The 20,640-nt window shown below is 70.2% G+C and overlaps 3 protein-coding genes across 3 annotated transcripts; 1 reads left to right on the top strand and 2 right to left on the bottom strand.

The window, feature by feature from the left end:
• Positions 1-1,009: 1,009 nt before the first annotated feature.
• LOC134548321 (uncharacterized) lies at positions 1,010-19,246 on the bottom strand. Its single transcript, XM_063393025.1, is given in 12 exon segments — positions 1,010-5,151; positions 5,689-5,802; positions 6,093-6,201; positions 6,908-7,049; positions 7,141-7,848; positions 10,035-10,656; positions 13,575-14,393; positions 15,884-17,927; positions 17,929-18,035; positions 18,343-18,423; positions 18,536-18,592; positions 19,159-19,246. Coding segments are annotated over 11 exon segments (7,851 nt in total). The 5' UTR covers positions 18,564-18,592; positions 19,159-19,246; the 3' UTR covers positions 1,010-2,074.
• On the top strand, positions 9,995-12,760 carry RARRES2 (retinoic acid receptor responder 2). Its single transcript, XM_063418247.1, has 5 exons — positions 9,995-10,487; positions 11,566-11,667; positions 12,218-12,322; positions 12,402-12,515; positions 12,612-12,760. The coding sequence occupies exons 1-4, from the start codon at positions 10,254-10,256 to the stop codon at positions 12,513-12,515; spliced, it is 555 nt and encodes a 184-aa protein (XP_063274317.1). The 5' UTR covers positions 9,995-10,253; the 3' UTR covers positions 12,612-12,760.
• On the bottom strand, positions 12,967-15,280 carry LOC134561348 (leucine-rich repeat-containing protein 61-like). Its single transcript, XM_063418259.1, has 2 exons — positions 15,222-15,280; positions 12,967-14,468 (listed from the first exon to the last, which is right to left on the bottom strand). The coding sequence occupies exon 2, from the start codon at positions 14,389-14,391 to the stop codon at positions 13,558-13,560; it is 834 nt and encodes a 277-aa protein (XP_063274329.1). The 5' UTR covers positions 14,392-14,468; positions 15,222-15,280; the 3' UTR covers positions 12,967-13,557.
• Positions 19,247-20,640: the final 1,394 nt, after the last annotated feature.

Here is a 20,640-nt window from a genome sequence, read left to right as displayed (position 1 = left end):
ATACCCCGATATGGGAATCAGTGACACTTCCTGAATTTCCTTAGGCCTTATGGATGGAACGTTCTCAAGAACAGCTTTTTTCTTCTTTTGAAAAATACTTGGAAGGGTTATTAGCCAAAAACACTTAGCTGCATCAGGGGCTTATCTGGGGACTGAAGTTGGTTTTACCGTATTCAAATATTCCAGTTACAATTGCCTGCAGTCCTGTCTGCCTCCAGACAATTTGTTTGATTTCCCTGTTCGATTTTTTAACACAGGAAGGATTTTTTGTTTCAGTTGTCAGCTATAAAAACTCAAACACGGCTTCAAAGAGCAGAACTCATTGCAGATGTGCTGGAGGGCCACAAGCCCCGGCACGCCGAGGCAGGGCCTGGAGGAGGAGATCAGGGTGTGTTTGTGTGCAAGACAGGCCTGTGCCAGTCCGTGCTAGGCCACAGTTAAGCAGTTACTAAGAAACACAGATAGGGTTGTTATTGTTTAAAGAGTTATTTTTAGCTCCTGCTTGAAAGGTCTATAAACCATCAGCGAGTTCAATAAAACCAAATTCATGATGCCAACCACGGAGACCCCGTCCCTTCAGTCACCCGACAGCCGCCCCTCAGTGAGAGCCCCGCTGTGAGACCCCCATGTGTCCCCAGGGAGCCCTGGGGGCGCGGTGCCACCCCCGGGGTGTGACAGTGACCCTGGGCAGGCCCTAATCCTCAGATTAGGGTGGTCACAGAGCACAACTTGAAGGTACTGGCACTGTCACTGTTACTGTCACTGGCACTGGCACTGCTACTGTCACTGGTACTGGCATTGGCACTGGTACTGTCACTGTCACTGTCACTGGTACTGGCACTGGTACTGGCACTGGCATTGGCACAGTCACTGACACTGGCACTGTCCTGGTGGCCCCTTGGCCACAGGCCGGAGGGCAGAGCCTTTCCCAGAGCTCAGGCCAGGACTGAGGCTCCAGAGAGATCCCTGTGTCCCACCCAGCCCCAGAGAGAGAACCTGGAGCCCCAGAGCCATCAGAAGCTTTTATTTTAAATAACCTCAAAAAATAGAATTGCAGAGAGCAGAGCTGGGGAGGGGGGCTGGAGCGGGCCCCTGCCCGGCCGGGCTCCAGGGGGCTGTCCCGGTGTCGGTCCCGTCCGAGGATGCGATTCCCTTTGGGATGAAGCAGTGGCAGCTCCCAGCGGTGTCTGTGGCCAAAGCTGTGCCCGAGGCCGTGTGTCCCCGGCTCTGTCCCCCAGGGGGACACACAGACACCGCACAAAGCCCAGCAAAGCACCCCGTGCCCTCTGCGCCGCTGGAACCTCCACGGGCCCCCCTCCTCCACCACTCCTCCAGCTCCGGCCCAGCGGCCCCCGCATCCCCCATCCCAAAAGCGGAATATTGCGTCCCAAAGCGCGCGGTTATCCAGAGCAAGCACAAGCACAAGCTGTCCCCATCCCCCTGGCACCGGAGGCGTCTCCGGGGCCCTTCTGAAAGCAGAGCTGAGCCCTTCCGGGCCTGTTCCTGGCTCTTTTCCCAGTGTGGAGCTGCACTGGGGATCCCAGGAGATCATCCCGCAGTGGGACAGGCCCCAGCGTTCCCGTCCCAACCGTGTCCTTGGGGAATGCCACCCAGACCGCAACAGGGTAGAACGTTCTGGAAGCAGAGAGAGCCCTTGAGGACCCCTCTTGTCTCAAGTCTGGCTCCAGTGGACGCAGCTCCACTGTGTCCAGCTCTTCCTGGTCTGTGTGGCTGGAGCCAACACAGCAGATGAGGGTCCAGCGCTGTCTCCTCCAGCGCTCTGGTGTCCTCCCAAGGCAGCAACGTGCCATGTCCCAGCCTGGCTCAGCTTCGCCCCACAGCCGCTGCTGGAGGCTGCTCCAAGTCCCAGTGCTGGATCGGGCCGGCGGTGTCACCTTGGCACCACCACGGGGCTCCGTCCCCTCGGCTCCGTCCCCTCAGCTCCATCCTCCCTGCGGGCGGGCACGGGAGCCGAGGGCCGGCCCGTGCTGGGGGTCATGGTGGGGGCTCAGTGTGGGGATCACAGGCAGCCGGGGTGGGGCAGGGTCCTGGCGCAGGGGTCTCAGCGCGGGGCTCACAGGCAGCCGGGACACGGGGCTGGTTTCTCCTCGGGGCACTCCCGCTCCGGTGCTCCTGGCACTCCTGGCACTCCCGGTGCTCCCGGCACTCCCGGCGCTCCCGGCACTCCCGGCGCTCCCGGCACTCGCTTCTCCTCGAAGGCCCGGGCGCAGCCCCCGGCCTTGGCCCAGAGCTGCCCGCGGAGGGGCTCGGGAGGGCGCGGGGCCAGGCAGGCGGCGCAGCAGCACGGGGGGGGCATCCCCGGCGCCCGGGGGCTCGGGCCCCCCCCGGGGCACTTACAGGGGGGCACCGGGGCCGGGGCGGCGCCGGGGCCGGGCGGGGGCTCGTCCTGCATCAGCTGCAGCAGGATGTCGGCAGCGCCCGAGGGGCTGTCGGGGCGCGCCGGGGGCGCCCCGCGGGAGCAGGGCGGCAGCAGCAGCGCGGGGGGCTCGGGGCCCTTGCCCAGCGGGTCCCCGGCGGTGCAGGGCGGGGCCAGGCCGGCGCCGTGGGTGCGGCGGTGCCGCAGCAGGTGAGCCTTCTGGCTGAAGCCCTTGCCGCAGTCGGCGCAGCGGAACGGCCGCTCCCCGGTGTGCGTCCGCAGGTGCACGGCCAGGTTCACCTTCTGCCGGAACCGCTTCCCGCACTCGGCGCACGCGTGGGGCCGGTCGGCGCAGCCGTGGGGACACTCGGAGCACGCGTGGGGACACTCGGCGCACGCGTGGGGACACTCGGCGCACGCGTGGGGCTGCTCGGGGCAGGCGCGGGGCTGCTCGGCACACGCGTGGGGCCGCTCGCAGGGGTGGGGCCGCTCACAGGGGTGGGGGTGCTCGGCACAGGCGTGCGGGTGCTCGGCACACGCGTGGGGCTGCTCGCACGTGTGGGGCCGCTTGGTGCAGGCGTGGGGCTGCTCGCAGGGGTGCGGACATTCGGCGCAGGGGTGCGGCCGCTCGGCGCAGGGGTGCGGCTGCCCGCAGGTGTGGGGTCGCTCGCAGGCGTGAGGATTCTCCGCGCAGTGAGGATGCTCCGTACAGGCGTGAGGATGCTCCGTACAGGCGTGAGGATGCTCCGTGCAGGTGCGGCGCTGCTCGGCGCAGGTGTGGAGCCGCTCGGCGCAGCCGTGGGGACGCTCGGCGCAGGCGTGGGTGCGCTCGGCGCAGGCGTGGGGACACTTGGCGCAGGCGTGCAGCTGCTCGGCACAGGCGTGCGGCCGCTCGCCGCCGCCGTGGCCCGGCCGGAGCCCCCCGTGCTCTGCGCAGGCCTCCCCGCAGAGCGCGCAGGGGAAGGGGCTCCCGGCGGGGTCCAGGGCGCCGGGGGCCGCGCCGGGGGTCCCGGTGTGCACCCGCTGGTGCACCCGCAGGGACAGTTTGCTCTTGAAGCGCTTGGGGCACTCGAGGCAGGTGAAGGGCTGGCGGCCCAGGTGCGTCTTCTGGTGTGCCAGCAGGTTGGGCTTCTGCGCGAAGCGCTTCCCGCACTGGGCGCAGGCGAAGGGGCGCTCGCCCGTGTGCACCCGGTAGTGCGTCACCAGGTTGCCCTTCTGGTTGAAGCGGCGGCCGCAGACGCCGCAGGTGAAGGGCCGCTCACCTGTGTGGATGCGCTGGTGGGTGGCCAGGTTGGTTTTGAGGCTGAAGCGCTTGCCGCAGGTGTCGCAGCGGAAGGGGCCGCGCCCGCCGGCGCCGTGCCCGTGCCGCGGCAGCCGCTCGCACTGCGCCAGGCCGCGCCCGCACTCGGGGCACGGCCAGGGCCGGCCCTCGCCCGCCCGCGCCGGGGGGGACCCGGGGGGCTGCTCGGCGCCCGGCTCGGCGGGGGGGGCGCCGGGGCACGGCTTGTGCCCCGCGTGGCTCTTCTGGTGAGCGACGAGGGCCAGCCACAGCCCGAAGCTGTTCCCGCACTGGTTGCAGATGAAGGGCTTCTCTGGGGGGGCCGCAGCGTCCCCCGGCCCCGGCTGCGCCCCCAGGGGCCCCAGGAGGGGAGGGCCGGGGGCAAAGGGCGCGGCGGGCGCCTCGGGGGGCCGCAGCAGGGGCACCTTGGGGCAGAAGCCGTCGCCGCAGTGGGCGCAGGGGAAGGAGGGCTCGCCCGGGGCCGGGGGGGGGAAGCCCTTCTCGGGGCCGGGGAACAGCTCGGCGCCCTCGGGGAGCTTCGGGGCGGGCGGGAGCGGGGCGAAGGGGGCGGGGTCCTGCGGGGCGGGCGCGGGGGGCAGCAGGGCGGGCGCGGCCCCGAAGGGCGCGGCGGGGGCCGGGCCGCGCGCGGGGCAGCGGCGCTGGCGGGGGATGTGCGTCTTCTGGTGGGCCTTGAGGGACACCTTGTCCTTGAAGCACTTGTGGCACTGGGCGCAGGGGAAGGGGCGCAGGTCGGTGTGGGTGCTCTGGTGCGTGACCAGGTTGGTTTTCTGGGTGAAGCGCTTGCCGCACTGGGCGCAGGCGAAGGGCCGCTCACCTGTGTGCACCCGGTAGTGCGTCACCAGGTTGGTTTTCTGGTTGAAGCTGCGGCCGCACAGGAAGCAGGAGAAGGGCCGCTCGCCCGTGTGGATGCGCCGGTGCGTGATGAGGTTGGGCTTCTGCCGGAAGCTCTTCCCGCACTCGGGGCACACGAAGGGCGCGTCCTCGGGGCAGCCCCGCGCCGGCGCCCGCACCCGCGCCTTGCCCTCGTCGGGGTGGGCGCCGTGGATGCGCTGGTGCGCCAGCAGGTTGGCCTTCTGCGAGAAGCTCTTGCCGCACTGCGCGCAGGGGAAGGGCCGCTCGCCCGTGTGCACGCGCCGGTGCGTCAGCAGGTTGGGCCGCTGGCTGAAGCTCTTGCCGCAGTCCCCGCAGCGGAACGGTTTCTCCCCGGTGTGGATGCGCTCGTGCGTCACCAGGCTCTGCTTCTGCCGGAAGCCCTTCCCGCACTGGCCGCAGCGGAAGGGGCCGGGGACGCCCCCCTGGGCCCCCCAGCAGCCGCCGCGGGGCGCCGGGGGGTCCCGGGGGGGCTCGGGGCCGCGCTGCCCGCCGGGGAACCAGCGGCCGGAGCTGCCGCCCGCGGCCGGAAACAGCTCCAGGGCGCCGGCGCCAATCCCGGGCTTCTCCTCGGGTTCCACCTTGCTCACCCGCCCGGGCTCCACTGCACCGGAGAGATGCCGGCGTTATCCCGGCTCCCGGAGAACTCTGGGCTGTCCCGAGCGGGGAGGGCCCGGGTCCAGCCCCCCCTTCCTTCTGGGCCCCTCACCGCTGAGCTGTGGGGACCTGGGACACCCCAAAGGGCCCCAACTCCCCAGGACTCTCCTGGTCTGTGCCCCTCCCAAAGGGCCCCCAAACCCCCCAGTTTGTGACACTCAGGTCCAAAATGGTCCAAACTGGCTCAGAATGGCAAAAACTGATCTAAAATGGCCAAAACTGGCTCACAAAACTGGCCCACAAAGGCCACAAACTGGCTTTGAATTGCCATAAATCGGGAATAAACGGCTATGAACTGACCCATAATGTTTCCAAAATGGCTGAAAGCTGGCCCAAAATGGTGGAAAAAGGCCTTTAAACTGGTCCAAACTGGCCCAGAACAGCCCCTAACTGGCCCCCAAATGTTCTAAAGTGGCCCAGAATGCCCCCAAAGCCTCCCAGCCCCCAGTCCCACCGCTCCCCACTCCCACAGAGCTGGACTCACCGGCGCAGGGGCTGCCCAGCGCCTTGGAATCCTCCGGGCCCGTCCGCGCCGCTCCGAAGGGCTCCTCCGGCGGCTTCATCCCGAACAAACCCCCTGGCTTAAAGAACCGGTACCCTGGGGGAACACAGAGCCAGGATCAGGGACGGAACTCCTCCGGGAGAGCTGGGAACCCCACACCGAGCTGCTCCCGGAGAACCAGGCTCTGGCAGTGGGGGCTGGAGCCGCTCCTCGAAAACCAGGAGAGGTGGCACGGAGCCACTCCTGGGCTGTGGGTTCGTCCTGCAGCCCCTCCCATCCCCGGGAATCCCCAGAACGCTTTCATCATCCCAGTTCAAAGTTCCCACAAAAATGCACCGAGCTCTGGAAAATTCCAGCCCCCACCCCAGGGTGTCCCCCCCACTCACCTGTGCAGGGATCCGACGGGATCTCGGCGCCGACCGCATCCAGCTGGGATCCGGCCCGCGGCGCCGGGCTCAGCCGGGAATACGGGAGCAGATCCAGGGTGTGGGCGGGCTGCGGAGGGGGCAGCAGCTCAGCAGCATTTTGGGGCCATTTGGGTCGTTTTGGGATGTTTGGGGACCTTTCCCCGGGTTTGGCCACAGGCCAAGGGAGATCACACCCCTATTCCTGCATCCCAACCATGAGGTCTGGGTTCCTTGCTCCAGGATGGAGCCTGCATCCCTGCTCCCCAATCCAGATCCCTGCTGCCCCAGATTACAGCCCTACCCTCCAGACCAAACCCCTGCCTCCCCAGCGGATCCCTCCTCCCCAAACAAGATCCTTGCTCCCCAAAACAGATGCCCAACCCCGCTCCTCCAAACCAGATCCGTGACTTGCTGCCCACCCCCAGAGCAGCTCCTTTTCCAGCCAGGAGCCGCGGAGGGAGGACCCCTTCCTGCGGAGCCGGTCCCGCTTGTCCGGGGACACTGAACCCGCCCCAAGCCCCCCGTGCCCTCCCGAATTCCTCGGCTGTCCCCAAAGCCCCGGAGCGCGGCGGAGGCAGGGCCGGCAGGGTGGGGCCCCCCGCGCTCCGGGACTTCCCAATGCACCAATTTCCAGGAAAAACTCTCGGGGGGCTCCAGGGGCTGAGGAAAAAATCATCGGAAAAGCCCCCGGCCGCGGAAATCCCCCCAGGAATCCCCGCGGGGGATGGAGCAGCGGGGATCCCCCGGGAATGCCCCGGGAGTGCCCCGGGAATGCCCCGGAGCCCCGCGCGTACCTGGGGCGCGCCCCCCGCGGACATGGCTCCCCCGGAGCCTCCTCCCGGCCTCCTCGGGCTCCTTCCCGCTCCTTCCCGGCGCTTCCCGGCCTGGTCCTGGCCTCCTTCCGCACCGACTCCCTCAAATGGCCGCGGCGGTGTCCTGGAGAGCGGGAGAGCCGGGATGTGAGCGGGAGAGGGCAGGGATGGGAGCGGGGAGGGCGGCGGGGACGGGGCGGGAAGGGCGGCGGAACCAGGCCCGAGAAGCGCGGCGGTCCCGGCGGCTGCGGCGGCCTCGGCCCCCCCGGCCTCCTCCTCCTCCTCCTCCCCCCGGAATTTGGGGTGCGGAAGGCGCCGAGCGGGGCCGGATCCGGCTGTGAGCGGAGAGCCGGGAGCGCTGGGAGTTGTAGTTCGGGGCGGGAGCGGAGGGGACGGGCTGGGATGGATCAGACGGGAGCGAGCGGAGCGACAGCGGGGAGAGCAGGGAACGGCCCCGGCACGGCACCGGCTTGTCCGGCCGGGAACCGGGAACGGCCCGGGAACCGGGAATGGACCCGGGAGCCGGGAACGGCCACGGGAACCGGGAACAGCCACGGGAACCGGGAATGGACCCGGGAGCCGGGAATGGACCTGGGAACCGGGAATACCCCCGGGAGCCAGGAACGGCCACGAGAGCCGGGAACGGCCACGGGAACCGGGAACGGCCCCGGGAACCGGGAATGGCCCCAGGAGCCGGGAACAGCTCCGCAGTTGGGAATAGGCCCGGGAGCCGGGAACGATCCCGGGAGCCGGGAATACTCCCGAGAGCTGGGAACAGCTTTGCAGTCAGGAACAGCTCTGGGACCTGGGAATACTCCCGGGATCTGGAAATGGCCCCGGGAGCTGGGAACAGCTCCGTAGTCAGGAATAGCTCCGGCACAGCAGCGCCTGGAGAACCGGGAATAGCCTCGGGAGCCAGGAATCACGGCCTCGCCTTGGCAGTGAGGAATAGCCCTGGGGCTTGGGAGGAGCCCCGGCACGGAATCATCTCACCAGCCGGGAACAGCCCCGGGGCCGGGATCAGCCCGGGGGCCGGGAACAGCCCCGGGGGCCGGGATCAGCCCCGGGGGCAGGGATCAGCCCCAGGGCCGGGATCAGCCCGGGGGTGCGGATTTCCCCGTGCCCGCCGGCTCCCGCGGAGCTCCCGGTGCCCGGGGATCCCGGCTGTCCTGGGTGCTGGCCGCGCCCCGGGGGCCGCAGTGACCCCCGTGCGCTTCGGCACCAGCGCGCTGCTGCGGAGCCCCGGAGCCGCCGCCGCCGCGGGTGTCCCCCCCGAGACTCCAACAGCTCCTGCCACCCCAAACACCCCCTGAGACCCCCGGGCCCCGTGCCCCCCGCACGCCGCGGGCACCCCGAGCCCCGCCGAGCCCGGCCCGCCCCGGCCCGCCCCGTCCGCGCCCCCCGGGCCCCCGAACACGCGACCGCGACCCGCGGCACCCTCCCGGGGAAACTCACGGGCGGCCGCTGCCCCGCGACGCCGTGACGTCACGCGCGCGGTGACGTCAGCGCGTTGGTGACGTAATGGTGTCACAGCGGCCGCGTCCGGCCGCGCCCCGTTCCGGGTCGGGGGGCGGGGCCGGAGGGCAGCGCCCCCTGTCGGCGCCGCGGGACAGCACAGCCGCGAGGGGATGGGCGGGGCCGGGGAGACCCCGCCCCCCAGTGTCCCCCAAGTGTCCCTCAGTGTCCCCTCAGTGTCCCCCCACTGTCCCTCAGTGTCCCCTCAGTGTCCCCCAGTGTCCCCTCAGTGTCCCCCTAGTGTCCCTCAGTGTCCCCTCAGTGCCCCCCAGTGTCCCCTCAATATCCCCCAGTGTCACTCAACTGTCCCTCAGTGTCCCCCAACTGTCCCTCAGTATCCCCTCAGTGTCCCCCAGTGTCCCCTCAATGTCCCCTCAGTGTCCCCCCCACTGTCACTTAATGTCTCCTCAATATCCCCCAGTGTCCCCCAAGTGTCCCTCAGTGTCCCCTCAGTGTCCCCCAGTGTCCCCTCAGTGTCCCCCCCATTGTCACTTAATGTCTCCTCAATATCCCCCCATGTCCTTCACTGTCCCCCCACTGTCCCTCAGTGCCCCCCAGTGTCCCCCAATGTCCCCCAGTGTCCGCCAGTACAGTCCCAGTGCCTCCCAGTAACCCCCCAGTCTTCCCCCGTGCCACCCGTGCCCCCCGGTGCTGCCCCGTGCCCCCCATACCTCCGGATGTCGCTCCCCAAACCCTCGGCCTTCATCACCCCCTTCCCCCATACTCCTCCTCCTGCTCCCGGCAGGGGACCCCCGGCACGGGGATGGCCGGGAAGTGCAGGAGGCTGTTCCCAGGCTCTGGAGCCCATTCCCGGGGGCAGGATCTCGTTCCAGAGACACCCCCATTCCCGGGGGCAGGATCTCATTCCAGGGACACCCTCTGGGGCCAGAGGTCACCCGTGGCTGGGCAGGAGCCATTCCTGGGGGACAGGAGCCCGTGCCCGGATCAGGAGTTTGTTCCTGGGGGCAGGATGTCATTCTCGGTGGGACGTGACAACACTCCCGGTGGGCAGGATCCATTCCTGGGGAGCACAGGCCCGTTCCCGGTAGTCAGGAGCCCATTCCCTGGGGCAGGAGTTTGTTCCTGGGGACAGGAGCCTGCTCCTGAAGGAAGGATGTCATTCCCAGTGGGACATGGTCATCCCTGGGGACTGCAGGAGCTCATTCCCGGGAGGCAGGAGCCCATTCCCGGGAGGCAGGAGCCCATTCCCGGGAGGCAGGAGCCCATTCCCGGGACAGGAGCCCATTCCCGGGAGGCAGGAGCCCATTCCCGGGAGGCAGGAGCCCATTCCCGGGAGGCAGGAGCTCATTCCCGGGAGGCAGGAGCTCATTCCCGGGAGGCAGGAGCCCATTCCCGGGAGGCAGGAGCTCATTCCCGGGAGGCAGGAGCCCATTCCCGGGAGGCAGGAGCCCATTCCCGGGAGGCAGGAGCCCATTCCCGGGAGGCAGGAGCCCATTCCCGGGACAGGAGCCCATTCCCGGGAGGCAGGAGCTCATTCCCGGGAGGCAGGAGCTCATTCCCGGGAGGCAGGAGCCCATTCCCGGGAGGCAGGAGCCCATTCCCGGGGGCCGCAGTTTGTTCCCGGAGGACTGACGCCCATTCCCGGGGGCCAGGGCTTGTTCCCGGGGAGCGGCTCCTGGCGCTGCGGGGTGTTCCCGAGGGCAGGGTGGCACTGCCAGCAGCCCATGGCGCCACTCCGGGGTCTCTGCCCCCAGCCCAGCCCAGCCCCTCCTCCCGGGCCCGCGGGGTGGGGGGGGCACCCGCGGGGCCGTCCCGGGGGCGGATTTGGGGGCAGATCCCAGGAAATCGGCTCATGCCGGCCCGACGCCAGCGGCCCTGGATCCGTGAGGCCGTTCCCGGCGGGATGAGGCTCCCGGTGTCCCTGTGGCTGCCGCTGGCGCTGGCGGCGGCCGCGGTGGCCGCGGTGGCCGCGGGGCAGTCCCCGCTCCAGCGGCGCGTGGTCCGGGATGTGCTGGAATATTTCCACGGGCGCAGCAATGTGCATTTCCTCTTCAAGGAGCGGGACGTGGACGGGGTCATCGAGCGGGTGCGTAACGGGATTCGGCACCGGGAGCCGGGATCCGGGCCACGGGAACGGGGAGGGGGCGGGCAGGGGCGGGGGTGCCCCGGGGGGAACGGGGAGGGGGTCGGAGTGTCCAGGAGGAGCAGGCGGAGGAAGGGGTCAAAGGGGGATGCACAGGGATTGGGATTGGGATCTGGGATTTGAGGTTCAGGATGGCCCCAAGAACGGGGAGGGGTCGGGTGGGGGTCGGGTGGGTGTCCTGGAGGGAGCAGGTGGTGAGCGGGGTCATCGAGCGTGGCAACAACAGGATTCGGGACTGGGATTCGGGGTGCAGGGTCTGGGATGACCGCGGGAATGGGGAGGGGATCGGGGTGTCCCAGAGGAACAGAGGGAGGGCTGAGGAGGGGATCGGAATGTCCCAGAGGGAACGGGAGATGGATGGGATCACCAAGCAGGTGAATTTGGGATGTGGGGTTTGGGGTTCAGGATTGGGGTCCGGGATGGCCACAGGAATGGGGAGGGGATCAGGGTGTCCCAGAGGGAACAGGGGGAGGGCTGAGGAGGGGATCAGGGTGTCCCAGAGGGAATAGGCGGGCGCTGGGTGCCGGGGTGTCCAGGGGTGTCCCGGGACCGGCCCTGCTGGCCGGGCTGAGCTCGATTATTCATTAACGGATCCGAGTTGATCCCGGTGCTCCCACAGCCGGGTCCATCCCGGGGTGCCCCTGGACACTGTCCTGTGCCAGGGAAGGGCCAGGACTCCAGGGACCTCCCCACTTTGGGCCACTTGCCCATCTTGGAGTCACTCTGGGGTCATTCCTGGGATGGATTTACCTGAGGGTCTCCAGGATTCAGGATCCCTCCCAGCTCCAGGGTCCATCCTGGGATTTGGGGTTCCTGTGGGAGCTTTGGGGTCCCTCTCAGGGGTTGGCATCTGTGGGGTTCAGGGTCTCCCTCAGGATTTCAGGTCACTCCTCGGGTTTGGGGTCTTGCCGGGGGCTGTATTTCCATGGGAATCTGTGGGGTTTGGGAGTCCCTCGGGAGGTTGGGATCCCTCTGGGGGATTCCAGGGCCCTGCCACGCACTGCCAGCCCCATTCCTGCAGGAGGACCCCTCGGGGACGTTCGTGCAGCTCCGCCTGGGCCTGGTGCAGACGGCGTGTCGGAAGCGCGCGCCGCAGCGGCACTGCCGGGTGCTGGAGAGCCGGGTGAGGGGGCACCCTTGGGACGTGGCCGGGGTGTCCCTCCTGCCCTGGGCACATCCCAGGGTGTTCCCATCTCCCTTGGACACATCCTGGAGTGCTCCCCCTCCCTCAGGACACATTCCAAGCTGTCCCTCTCCCCTGGGCCGCATCCCCACTCCCTTGGGGCATATCCTGTAGTGTCCCCCTCCCTTGTGGCTCAGCCCGTTCCCCCTACAGGGCCCATCCCTGAATGTCCCCTTTGCCTTGGGCCCATCCCTGGGTGTCCCCTCTCCCTTGGGCCCATCCCTGGGTGTCCCCTCTCCCTTGGGCCCATCCCTGGGTGTCCCCTCTCCCTTGGGGCCCATCCCTGGGTGTCCCCTCTCCCTTGGGGCCCATCCCTGGCTTTTCCACATCCCTTGGGCCCCATCCCAGGGGTCACACAGCCCCTCAGCCCACCGCAGACCCCTGTCCCCCCATAATGCTGCTGTGGGCACCAGGGTGGGACAGAGGGGACAGTGGTTGGTGCCAGAGGGTCCCCAGGGGTCCCGGGGGTGACATCCCATCGTGTCCCCAGCGGAAGCCGACCTGCCTGGCCTGCTACAAGTTCGACACCAGTGACGTCCCCAAGGTGCTGGACAAGTACCACAACTGTGGCCCCAGCCACCACCTGGCAGCCAAGGTGAGGTGCCCCCAGTGTCCCCCAGTGCCCCCGTGTCCCCCATGTCTCCACCCGGTGCCAGCCCCTGCTGTGCCCACAGGAGATCCGGCAGCGGGACGAAGCCGAGTGCCGGGCGGTGGAGGAGGCCGGGAAAGGGGGGGACACGCTGTACCTGCCCGGAATGTTCGCCTTCTCCCGGGGGCTGCCAGCCTAGGTGGGTATGGGGACACCCCTGGGGACACCCCTGGGGACACTGCACAGGGGGACACACGGATCCCATCACAGCCCCTGCTCTGTGTCCCTTTTCCAGGCACCACGGCACCGATGGATGCGGCCGCGGCAGTCCCGGCCTGCCCCACTTGTCACCCCCCAGCAGCCGCCTGTGACCCAGGAGGGTCCCGGGCGTGTCCCCCCCTCCCGCCTGTCCCCGCTCCCCAGTAAACCCAGTGCTGGCTCCGCTCTCACGGCTCTCATTCCCACCCGGCACCACCCGTGCCATCCCCGCCTGTTGTTCCCAGGGATGAGAGAGGGGCCTTGGGGGGGGGAGTGGGCTCTGTGTCACCGCTGCCTGTCCCCTCTTGTCCCCAGGGGTGAAACACAGGGACATGATGGGTGTGGGCTGAGAGTGGAGAGACCCCCGAGGCCGCAGGAGAGAGGGGCACAGGAGGGTTGGACATGTTTAATGCACATTGCCACAATGTCCCCTGTCCCCAAGGTGTCCCACAGCCGAGGCTGGGCTCCCCACGGCCCCTCTGATGTTCTCTGTGCCGGGCTGTGGAGGCACTGGGGGATCCCATAGTCCTGGAATGGGCTGTGGTGGGTCTGGGGGTACCCTATCTCCAGAGTGGGGGTCTCACAGCTCAGAAGATGGAGACAGGCTTGTGGTGGCTCTGGGGGTCTCAAGGTGACAGTGTGAGCTCTGGGGGCTTTCCTGGATCCACTTTTGGGGTCCTATGGCTAAGAAAACAAAGTTGGGCAGGGGTGGCACTGACGGTCTCCTAGACCTGGTTTTGGGGTCTCGCAGTTCAGATGAAGGAGCTGCACTCGTGATGCCTCTGGGGGTATCCCCGCCCTGGTCTCGGGGTCCCACAGCTCAGGCTGTCGTGGCTCTGGGGGTTCTCCTGGCCCCGTTTTGGGGGTGGCTCAGATGATGGTGGCTTTGGGCTGTGGGGTTTCTCTGGTCCCATCTTTGGGGTCCCACAGCTCAGACAGTGCAGGTCCCGGCCGTGCCGCGGTCTCCGGCAGCTCCGGCGCGCTCAGAAGCCGAAGTTGCCGTGGTGGCGGCGGCCGAGCGCGCGCTGGGCCTGTGCGATGGAGTCGTCGGCGCGGCGGCCGAGCTCGCGGCACTCGCGCAGGGCCTGGCCCAGCTGCCGCGTGGCCTCCTCCAGCACGGCGCTGCGCCGCGCCGGCCGCGGCTCCCAGAAGCCGGCCTGCACCCACGGCTGCGGCGGCTCGGCGGGCGCGGCCGGCGCGGCCTCGGCGTCCAGCGCGGCGTCCAGCTCACGGCACAGGCGGAAGAGCTCGCTGCCGCGGCCGGCCACGCGCTGCCCGTCGATGGCCTTGAGGCCGGGCAGCATGGCGGCCAGCGCGGCGCGGTAGGCGGGCGCGGCGCAGAGCGGGTTGCCCAGGTTGCCGCGCGGGTCCCGCAGGCGCAGGCTCTCCAGGTGCCGCAGGCCCTGCAGGCAGCGCAGCTGGCGCAGGCTGCGCAGGCGGTTGCCGGCCAGGTTGAGCTGGCGCAGGCTGCGGCAGCCCCGCAGCGGCTCCACGCTGGCCACGCGGTTGGCGGCCAGGTTGAGCACGGCCAGGGCGCGCAGCGCGGCCAGCGGCGCCAGCCCCGCGATGGCGTTGCCGGACAGGTCCAGCCACTCGAGGTTGGAGCAGTCGGCCAGGCAGCCCAGGTGGGCGATGCCGCGGCCCCGCAGCCGCAGCAGCAGGATGGACTCCAGAGAGAACTCGCCCGTGGCCGCCTTCAGCAGCGCCGGCGTCACCCGCACCCCGGAGCCTTCATCCTCCGCCTCCTCCTGCTCCTCCTCCTCCTCCGATGGCTCCGACACCTCCGGCTCGGGTGCCTCCTCCCCGCGCCCCTCCATCCCTGCGGGGAGGCCCTGGGGGGACCGAGGGGCTGGGGTGGCACTAGGGACCCCCCCGGGGCGGCCTGTGGGGTGCCCTGAGGTGTGGGGACACATGTGGGGTGTGAGTGGGCACAGGGACACACACGGGGCACATCTGGGGGGAACAGAGGATGTGCCTCAGGGGGTGTGGGACACAAGGAGATGTGGGGCACATCTGGGGGTGTCACCTCCAGCTCCTCATGCCCCTCCATCCCCGCGGGGGGTTCTGAGCATGGAAAGGGGCTGCAGGTGGCACTGGGGAGTGTCTCTGGATGGACACGGTGGCTATGGGGTGGCCTGGGGTGCGTGACACATGTGGGACATATCTGGGCGGGAACTGGGGTGCAGAGACATATGTGGGACACATGTGGGGGGTCTTGGGCGTGTGGGGACACACGTAGGACCCAAAGGCCGTTGGCGTGGTCAGGGGACACGCGTGGGGCATTTCTGGGGTGAACATGGGGCACAGGTCCAGAGCCTACAGAGAGCCCCCGCTCCCCAAATGGCCCTCACCCCAGCACCCCCCAGACCCACCGTGCTCCATCCCCCGGTGCCCCCAGGCCTGCCCGTTCCCCCCGTTGGTGCCCCCGTTACACCCCAGAGCCGCCCATCGCCCCCGGACACAGCCCCCGACCCCACAGAGCCCCCCGTTCACCTTCCCGGGTGCACCCAGACCCTTCTCTTGTCCCCCCGCGGTGCCCCCGTGACCCCCCCGAGCCCCTCCATTCCACCCGCCCCTCTCCGTCCCCCCGGTGCCCCCCAGGTCCCCCCAAATTCCCCAAACCCCGCTCCGCCCCCCCCGCTCTCACCGCACGGCGGCTCCCGGCGGCCCCCGAGGCCCCGCCCCCGTTGCCATGGGGACGAGGCCCCGCCCACCCCAGGCACCGCCCAGGCCCCGCTGGGACGCTCGCGCGCCGCGCCACGCCCCCTCACCCGGCCACGCCCCCTCACCCGGCCACGCCCCCTGCTTGGCCCCGCCCCCCGCGACCCCGGCCCGCCTGCCCGCCCCCAGACTCCCCCAGGCTCCCGAAAAGTTCCATAAAAACGGCTTTATTGGCAATTCGGCTTCATTCCTGATGCTCCTGTCCCCCGGCTGGGGTCCCCCCGTGTCCCTCACAGGGGCGTTCCCAGCGCCACCAGCCACAGCGCTCTGGCGGCTGCTCCTGCACCACTGCCGGCGGCACAATGGGCCAGGATCCCATGGGATCCTGTGGGATCCCCCTGCCGGGGCCCCGGCACATCCCGCTGCTGAGGGGTCACCACCAGCACTGCTGGAGGCACTGGCGCATCCCGGCACATCCCGGTGCAGTGCCAAGGATACAGCAGTGGGGAATCCGCCACACCCGTGCCAGGAATCACCACCGGCGGCCACCAGGGCCCGTGGCACCTCCAGCACATCCTGACACCGCAGTGCCAAGGACCCGCCACTGGCATCCACTGGAGCCCCTGGCACCTCCTGGCGTTCAGGGGCAGAGGGTGGGGGGCTCTGCCCAGCCCAGCTGGGACCCGGTGATGCTGGTGCCAGTGGCAGTGGTGGCTATGCCCATCACAGCGCCAGCGGTGGCTGTGCCCATCCCAGCGCCAGCAGTGGCCGTGCCCATCACAGTGCCGGCGGTGGCTGTGCCCATCCCAGTGCCAGCGGTGGCCATGCCCATCCCAGTGCTGGTGGTGGCCGTGCCCATCCCAGTGCCGGTGGTGGCCGTGCCCATCCCAGTGCCAGCGGTGGCCGTGCCCATCCCAGTGCCAGCGGTGGCCGTGCCCATCCCAGTGCCAGCGGTGGCCGTGCCCATACCAGTGCCGGCGGTGGCCATGCCCATCCCAGTGCCGGCGGTGGCCGTGCCCATCTCAGTGCCAGCGGTGGCCGTGCCCATCCCAGTGCCGCTGGTGGCCGTGCCCATCCCAGTGCCGGCGGTGGCCGTGCCCATCCCAGCGCCAGCAGTGGCTGTGCCCATCTCAGTGCCAGCGGTGGCTGTGCCCATCCCAGTGCCGGCGGTGGCCGTGCCCATCCCAGTGCCGGCAGTGCCTGTGGCCGTGCCCATCCCAGTGCCGGCGGTGGCTGTGCCCATCTCAGTGCCAGCGGTGGCCGTGCCCATCCCAGTGCCGGCAGTGCCTGTGGCCGTGCCCATCCTGGTGCTGTGGGTGCGCTCGTGGCGCTCCAGGTGGGTTTTGCGGGTGAAGCTGCGGCCGCAGCGGGCGCAGCGGTGGGGCCGCAGCCCCGTGTGCACGGCCTCGTGCCGGCCCAGGTTCGTCTTGGAGCTGAAGCGGCGGCCGCAGCGGGCGCAGGCGTGGGGCCGCGTGCCCGAGTGCACCAGCAGGTGCCGCGCCAGGTGCGCCTTGCGCCCGAAGCCGCGCCCGCACTGCGGGCAGGCGAAGGGGCGCTGGCCAGGGGGCACCTGCGGCGGCTGCGGGGGGTCCTGGGCACAGCCCTGGCCGCATTTGGCACCGGGCACCTGCGGCTGGTGCTGGTGGCCCTGGGCCCCGGGCGCTTGCGGGGGCTGCAGGAGGGGCTGGGGGTCCTGGGCGCAGCCGTGGCCGCAGTCAGCACCGGGCACCTGTGACAGGAGCTGGGGGTCCTGCATGAAGGGGCGCTCGGCCGTGGGCGCCTGTGAGGGGTGCTGGGGGTCCTGGGCTCCGGGCTCCTGTGGGGGCTGCAGGGGGTCCTGGGCACAGCCGAGGCCGTGGCTCTCCAGGTGCTGCCACAGGTGCGACGACGAGTTCTGCTTCCAGGTGAGGCAGGTCCCACACTGGGGGCAAATGAGCAGCTTCTCCTCGGCAGGGCCGTCCCTGTCGCCATCCCGGTGTTCATCCAGGTGTCCGTTCCCAGCTCCCGGCACCGGCCCCGCATGCAGCCCCAGGGGCGACGCCGGGCTCTGCTTCCAGGTGAGGCCCATCTCACACCCCGGGCACGGCAGCGGCTTCTCCTCGGCAGGGCCGTCCCCGTCCCCACCGTGGCACCCGTGGCCCGGCGCGGGGTCCCCGTGCAGGCGCAGGTGGCGCAGGAGGTGCTGGCGGTGGGCGAAGCGGCGGGCGCAGCGCGGGCAGGGGTGCGGGCGCTCGCCGGTGTGCGTGCGCAGGTGCCGGTCCAGGTGCGTCTTCTTGCGGAAGCGGCGGGCGCAGCGCGGGCAGGGGTAGGGCCGCTCGCCCGTGTGCGTGCGCAGGTGCGAGCGCAGGTGGATGCGCTGCCGGAAGCGGCGGCCGCAGTGCGGGCAGGGGAAGGGCCGCTCGCCCGTGTGCACCCGCAGGTGCCGCGTCAGGTGCGCCTTCTTGCCGAAGGCCTTCCCGCACTGCGGGCAGCAGAAGGGCCGCGGGCCGGGCTGTGAGCAGCGCCCGCACCCGCCGGGGCCGGGGTTCGTCCCCGCGCTGATCCCGATGCCGGCCTCGAAGCCGATCCCGAGGCCGTCCAGGCGCGGCCCCGGCGCCCAGGCCGGCAGCACTCCGTATCCCAGCTCCTCCGGGCACGGCTCCTCCGCCTTGCAGGCGCCGGCGCATCCCGGTGTCCCGGCGGGGTCGGGGGGGGACGGCACCGGGCAGCGGCTGCGGGGCCAGCGGGGCCTCGGCTGCGGCTGCCCAGGCCTCGGCCTCATCGTCCTCCTCCACCTTCACCTTCCGCACCAGCCACTGCCCTGCAGGGACACGGGGGGGACGTGCCAACGCCAGGATGACCTGGCACAGCCACCAGCACCAGGGCACGGTACCTGTCACCCCAGGACCTGGAGCTGCCACCGGCACCGGACACAGTGACCCTCAAGGCCAACGGCACCAGGGACATGGCGACCGTCACTTCAAGGGCCTGGCACAGTCATTGGCCCTGGGGACATGGTGACCGTCCCCCAAGGACCCAGCACTGCCACCAGCCCCAGGACAGGGCGACAGTGACCGTGTGGCCCTGGCGTTGCCTGGCAGTGCCGGTGTGACTGCCGTGTCCCTCACCTGAGTCATGGAGCTCCGCGTCCCCTGGATCATCCATGTCACCTTCGGGGGTCACCTCCACCTTGGGGACCACCAGCCACTCTGGGGGGACAAAGAGGCACAGACAGGTCCCTCCCCGGTTCAGGGGTGGCCCCGAGCATCCCGGGGCCCCGCAGGCCCCACCTGAGACCCATCCGGAATCCCCGGTCCCCACCTGAGCCGGTGCATCCCGGTGCTTCCATCTCCGGCTCCGTCTTGGCCACGGGAGGACCTGCGGTGGGGAGGGCACGGGGTGAGCTCCCCCAGACCCGACCTAGGGACCCCCTGCACACCCGGGGGGGTTCGGGACCCCCGGGCCGGTACCCAGGGCACGGCGGGGGTGAACGCTGCCCTGCCTGGTGGGGCCGTGGGGCTCCGGAGGGGTTCGGGGACAATCCAGGGGGGATTCAGAGGGTCAAACAGGGTTCGCAGGGATCCCGGGGGTCTCGTGGGGTTCCGTGGGGCCCTGGGGTGCTCCGCGGGGTTCCCGTGGAGCGGTGTCCCTGTCCCGGTCCCCGGGAGCTCACGGCCACCCCACCGCCGCTCTCCGTCCGCCCTGGGCCCCCCCCGCACCCCCACCCCGGCCCCCTTCGCACCCCCGGCCCCCTTTGGGCCCCCTCCCCCGTGCCCCAGCCCCCTCAGCCCCCTCAGCCCCCCCAAACCCTTTTTGTTCCCGCTGTCCCCTCCGTGCCTCCCCTTCCCGTCCCCTCCCATCCTGCCGCTCCCCGCCGGTCCCCCCGCCCTTCCTGGCCCTCCCGCTCCCGCTCCCGGTCCCGGTGCCGCTCCAGGTCCCGGTACCGGTGCCGGTGCCGCTCCGCTCCCGGTCCCGCCCGTACCCGTGGCCTCCGCTCTCCCCGGCCCTACGGCTCCGCCGCCGCCGCGCCCCGCCCCCCGCGGTGGCCGCCGGTCCCCCCGCCCCGCCGGGACCGCCCCCGTGCCCGCGCCCCCGGGGCGCCGTGTGCCCCGTGTGCCCCGTGTGCCCCGTGTGCCCCGTGTGCCCCGTGTGCCCCCGTGTCCCCCGTGTGCCCCGTGTGCCCCGTGTGCCCCGTGTGCCCCCGTGTCCCCCGTGTGCCCCGTGTCCCCCGTGTCCCCCCGTGTCCCTCGTGTGCCCCGTGTGCCCCCGTGTCCCCCGTGTGCCCCGTGTGCCCCGTGTCCCCCCGTGTCCCCCCGTGTGCCCCGTGTGCCCCGAGTGCCCCCGTGTCCCCCCGTGTCCCCCCGTGTGCCCCGTGTGCCCCGTGTGCCCCGTGTCCCCCGTGTCCCCCGTGTGCCCCGTGTCCCCCGTGTGCCCCTTGTGCCCCCGTGTCCCCCCGTGTGCCCCGTGTGCCCCGTGTCCCCCGTGTCCCCCCGTGTGCCCCGTGTGCCCCCGTGTCCCCCGTGTGCCCCGTGTGCTCCCGTGTGCCTCCGTGTGCCCCCGTGTGCCCCGTGTGCCCCGTGTCCCCTCGTGTCCCCTCGTGTGCCCCCGTGTGCCCCGTGTGCCCCATGTGCCCCATGTGCCCCGTGTGCCCCGTGTGCCCCCGTGTCCCCCGTGTCCCCCGTGTGCCCCGTGTGCCCCCGTGTCCCCCCGTGTCCCCCCGTGTGCCCCTGTGTCCCACGTGTCCCCCGTGTCCCCGCGTTTCCCCCGTGTCCCCCCGTGTCCCCCCGTGTCCCCCGTGTCCCCCGTGTCACCCGTGTCCCCCGTGTGCCCCCGTGTCCCCCCGTGTCCCCCGTATCCCCCGTGTCCCCCGTGTCCCCCCGTGTCCCCATGTCCTCCACCCCAGTGCCTTGGAGGGGACACGCACACAGACACAGCTGGCTCCGGGACAGGATGAGGGGTGCAAGGGACACGGGCAGGGACACAGGGGAACATGGACAGGGACACGGGGACAGCAGGGGACTTGGGGACACTCAGGGAGACACGAGGAGATCAATGGGCAAGGACACGGGACAGAAACAGGGACATGGAGGACACAGGGAGGACACGGGAAAGCACAGGACTGGGGATGGGGCTGGGAGGACACAGGAGACGTGAGGGGACACAGGAGATGTGAGGGGCACAGGAGACGTGAGGGGCACAGGAGATGTGAGGGGACACAGGAGACGTGAGGGGACACATGAGATGTGAGGGGACACAGGACAGGGACATGGAGGCATGGGCGATACAGTGGACACGGGCGGGACACAAGGGGACACACGACAGGGATGTGGGGCCACAGGGCTTGAGCGTGACCAGGACCCGCTGTCCTGCCACATCCGTGTCCCCGTACCCCGTGCCGGATCCCGGATGTCCCATGCCATTACCCT

This window comes from Prinia subflava, chromosome 1, assembly GCF_021018805.1.
Source record: "Prinia subflava isolate CZ2003 ecotype Zambia chromosome 1, Cam_Psub_1.2, whole genome shotgun sequence".
Lineage (NCBI taxonomy): Eukaryota > Metazoa > Chordata > Aves > Passeriformes > Cisticolidae > Prinia > Prinia subflava.
Note: the sequence above shows the minus strand (reverse complement) of the source record. Positions and strands in the feature narration are given on the sequence as shown.

Excerpts from the sequence above, each read along its gene's own strand:
- RARRES2 (XM_063418247.1), top strand. The coding sequence starts at position 10,254 with ATGCCGGCCCGACGCCAGCGGCCCTGGATCCGTGAGGCCGTTCCCGGC. Across the intron at positions 10,488-11,565 it reads TGGACGGGGTCATCGAGCGG|GAGGACCCCTCGGGGACGTT; the intron begins GTGCGTAACGGG and ends CCATTCCTGCAG. Across the intron at positions 12,323-12,401 it reads GCCACCACCTGGCAGCCAAG|GAGATCCGGCAGCGGGACGA; the intron begins GTGAGGTGCCCC and ends CTGTGCCCACAG.
- LOC134561348 (XM_063418259.1), bottom strand. The coding sequence starts at position 14,391 with ATGGAGGGGCGCGGGGAGGAGGCACCCGAGCCGGAGGTGTCGGAGCCA.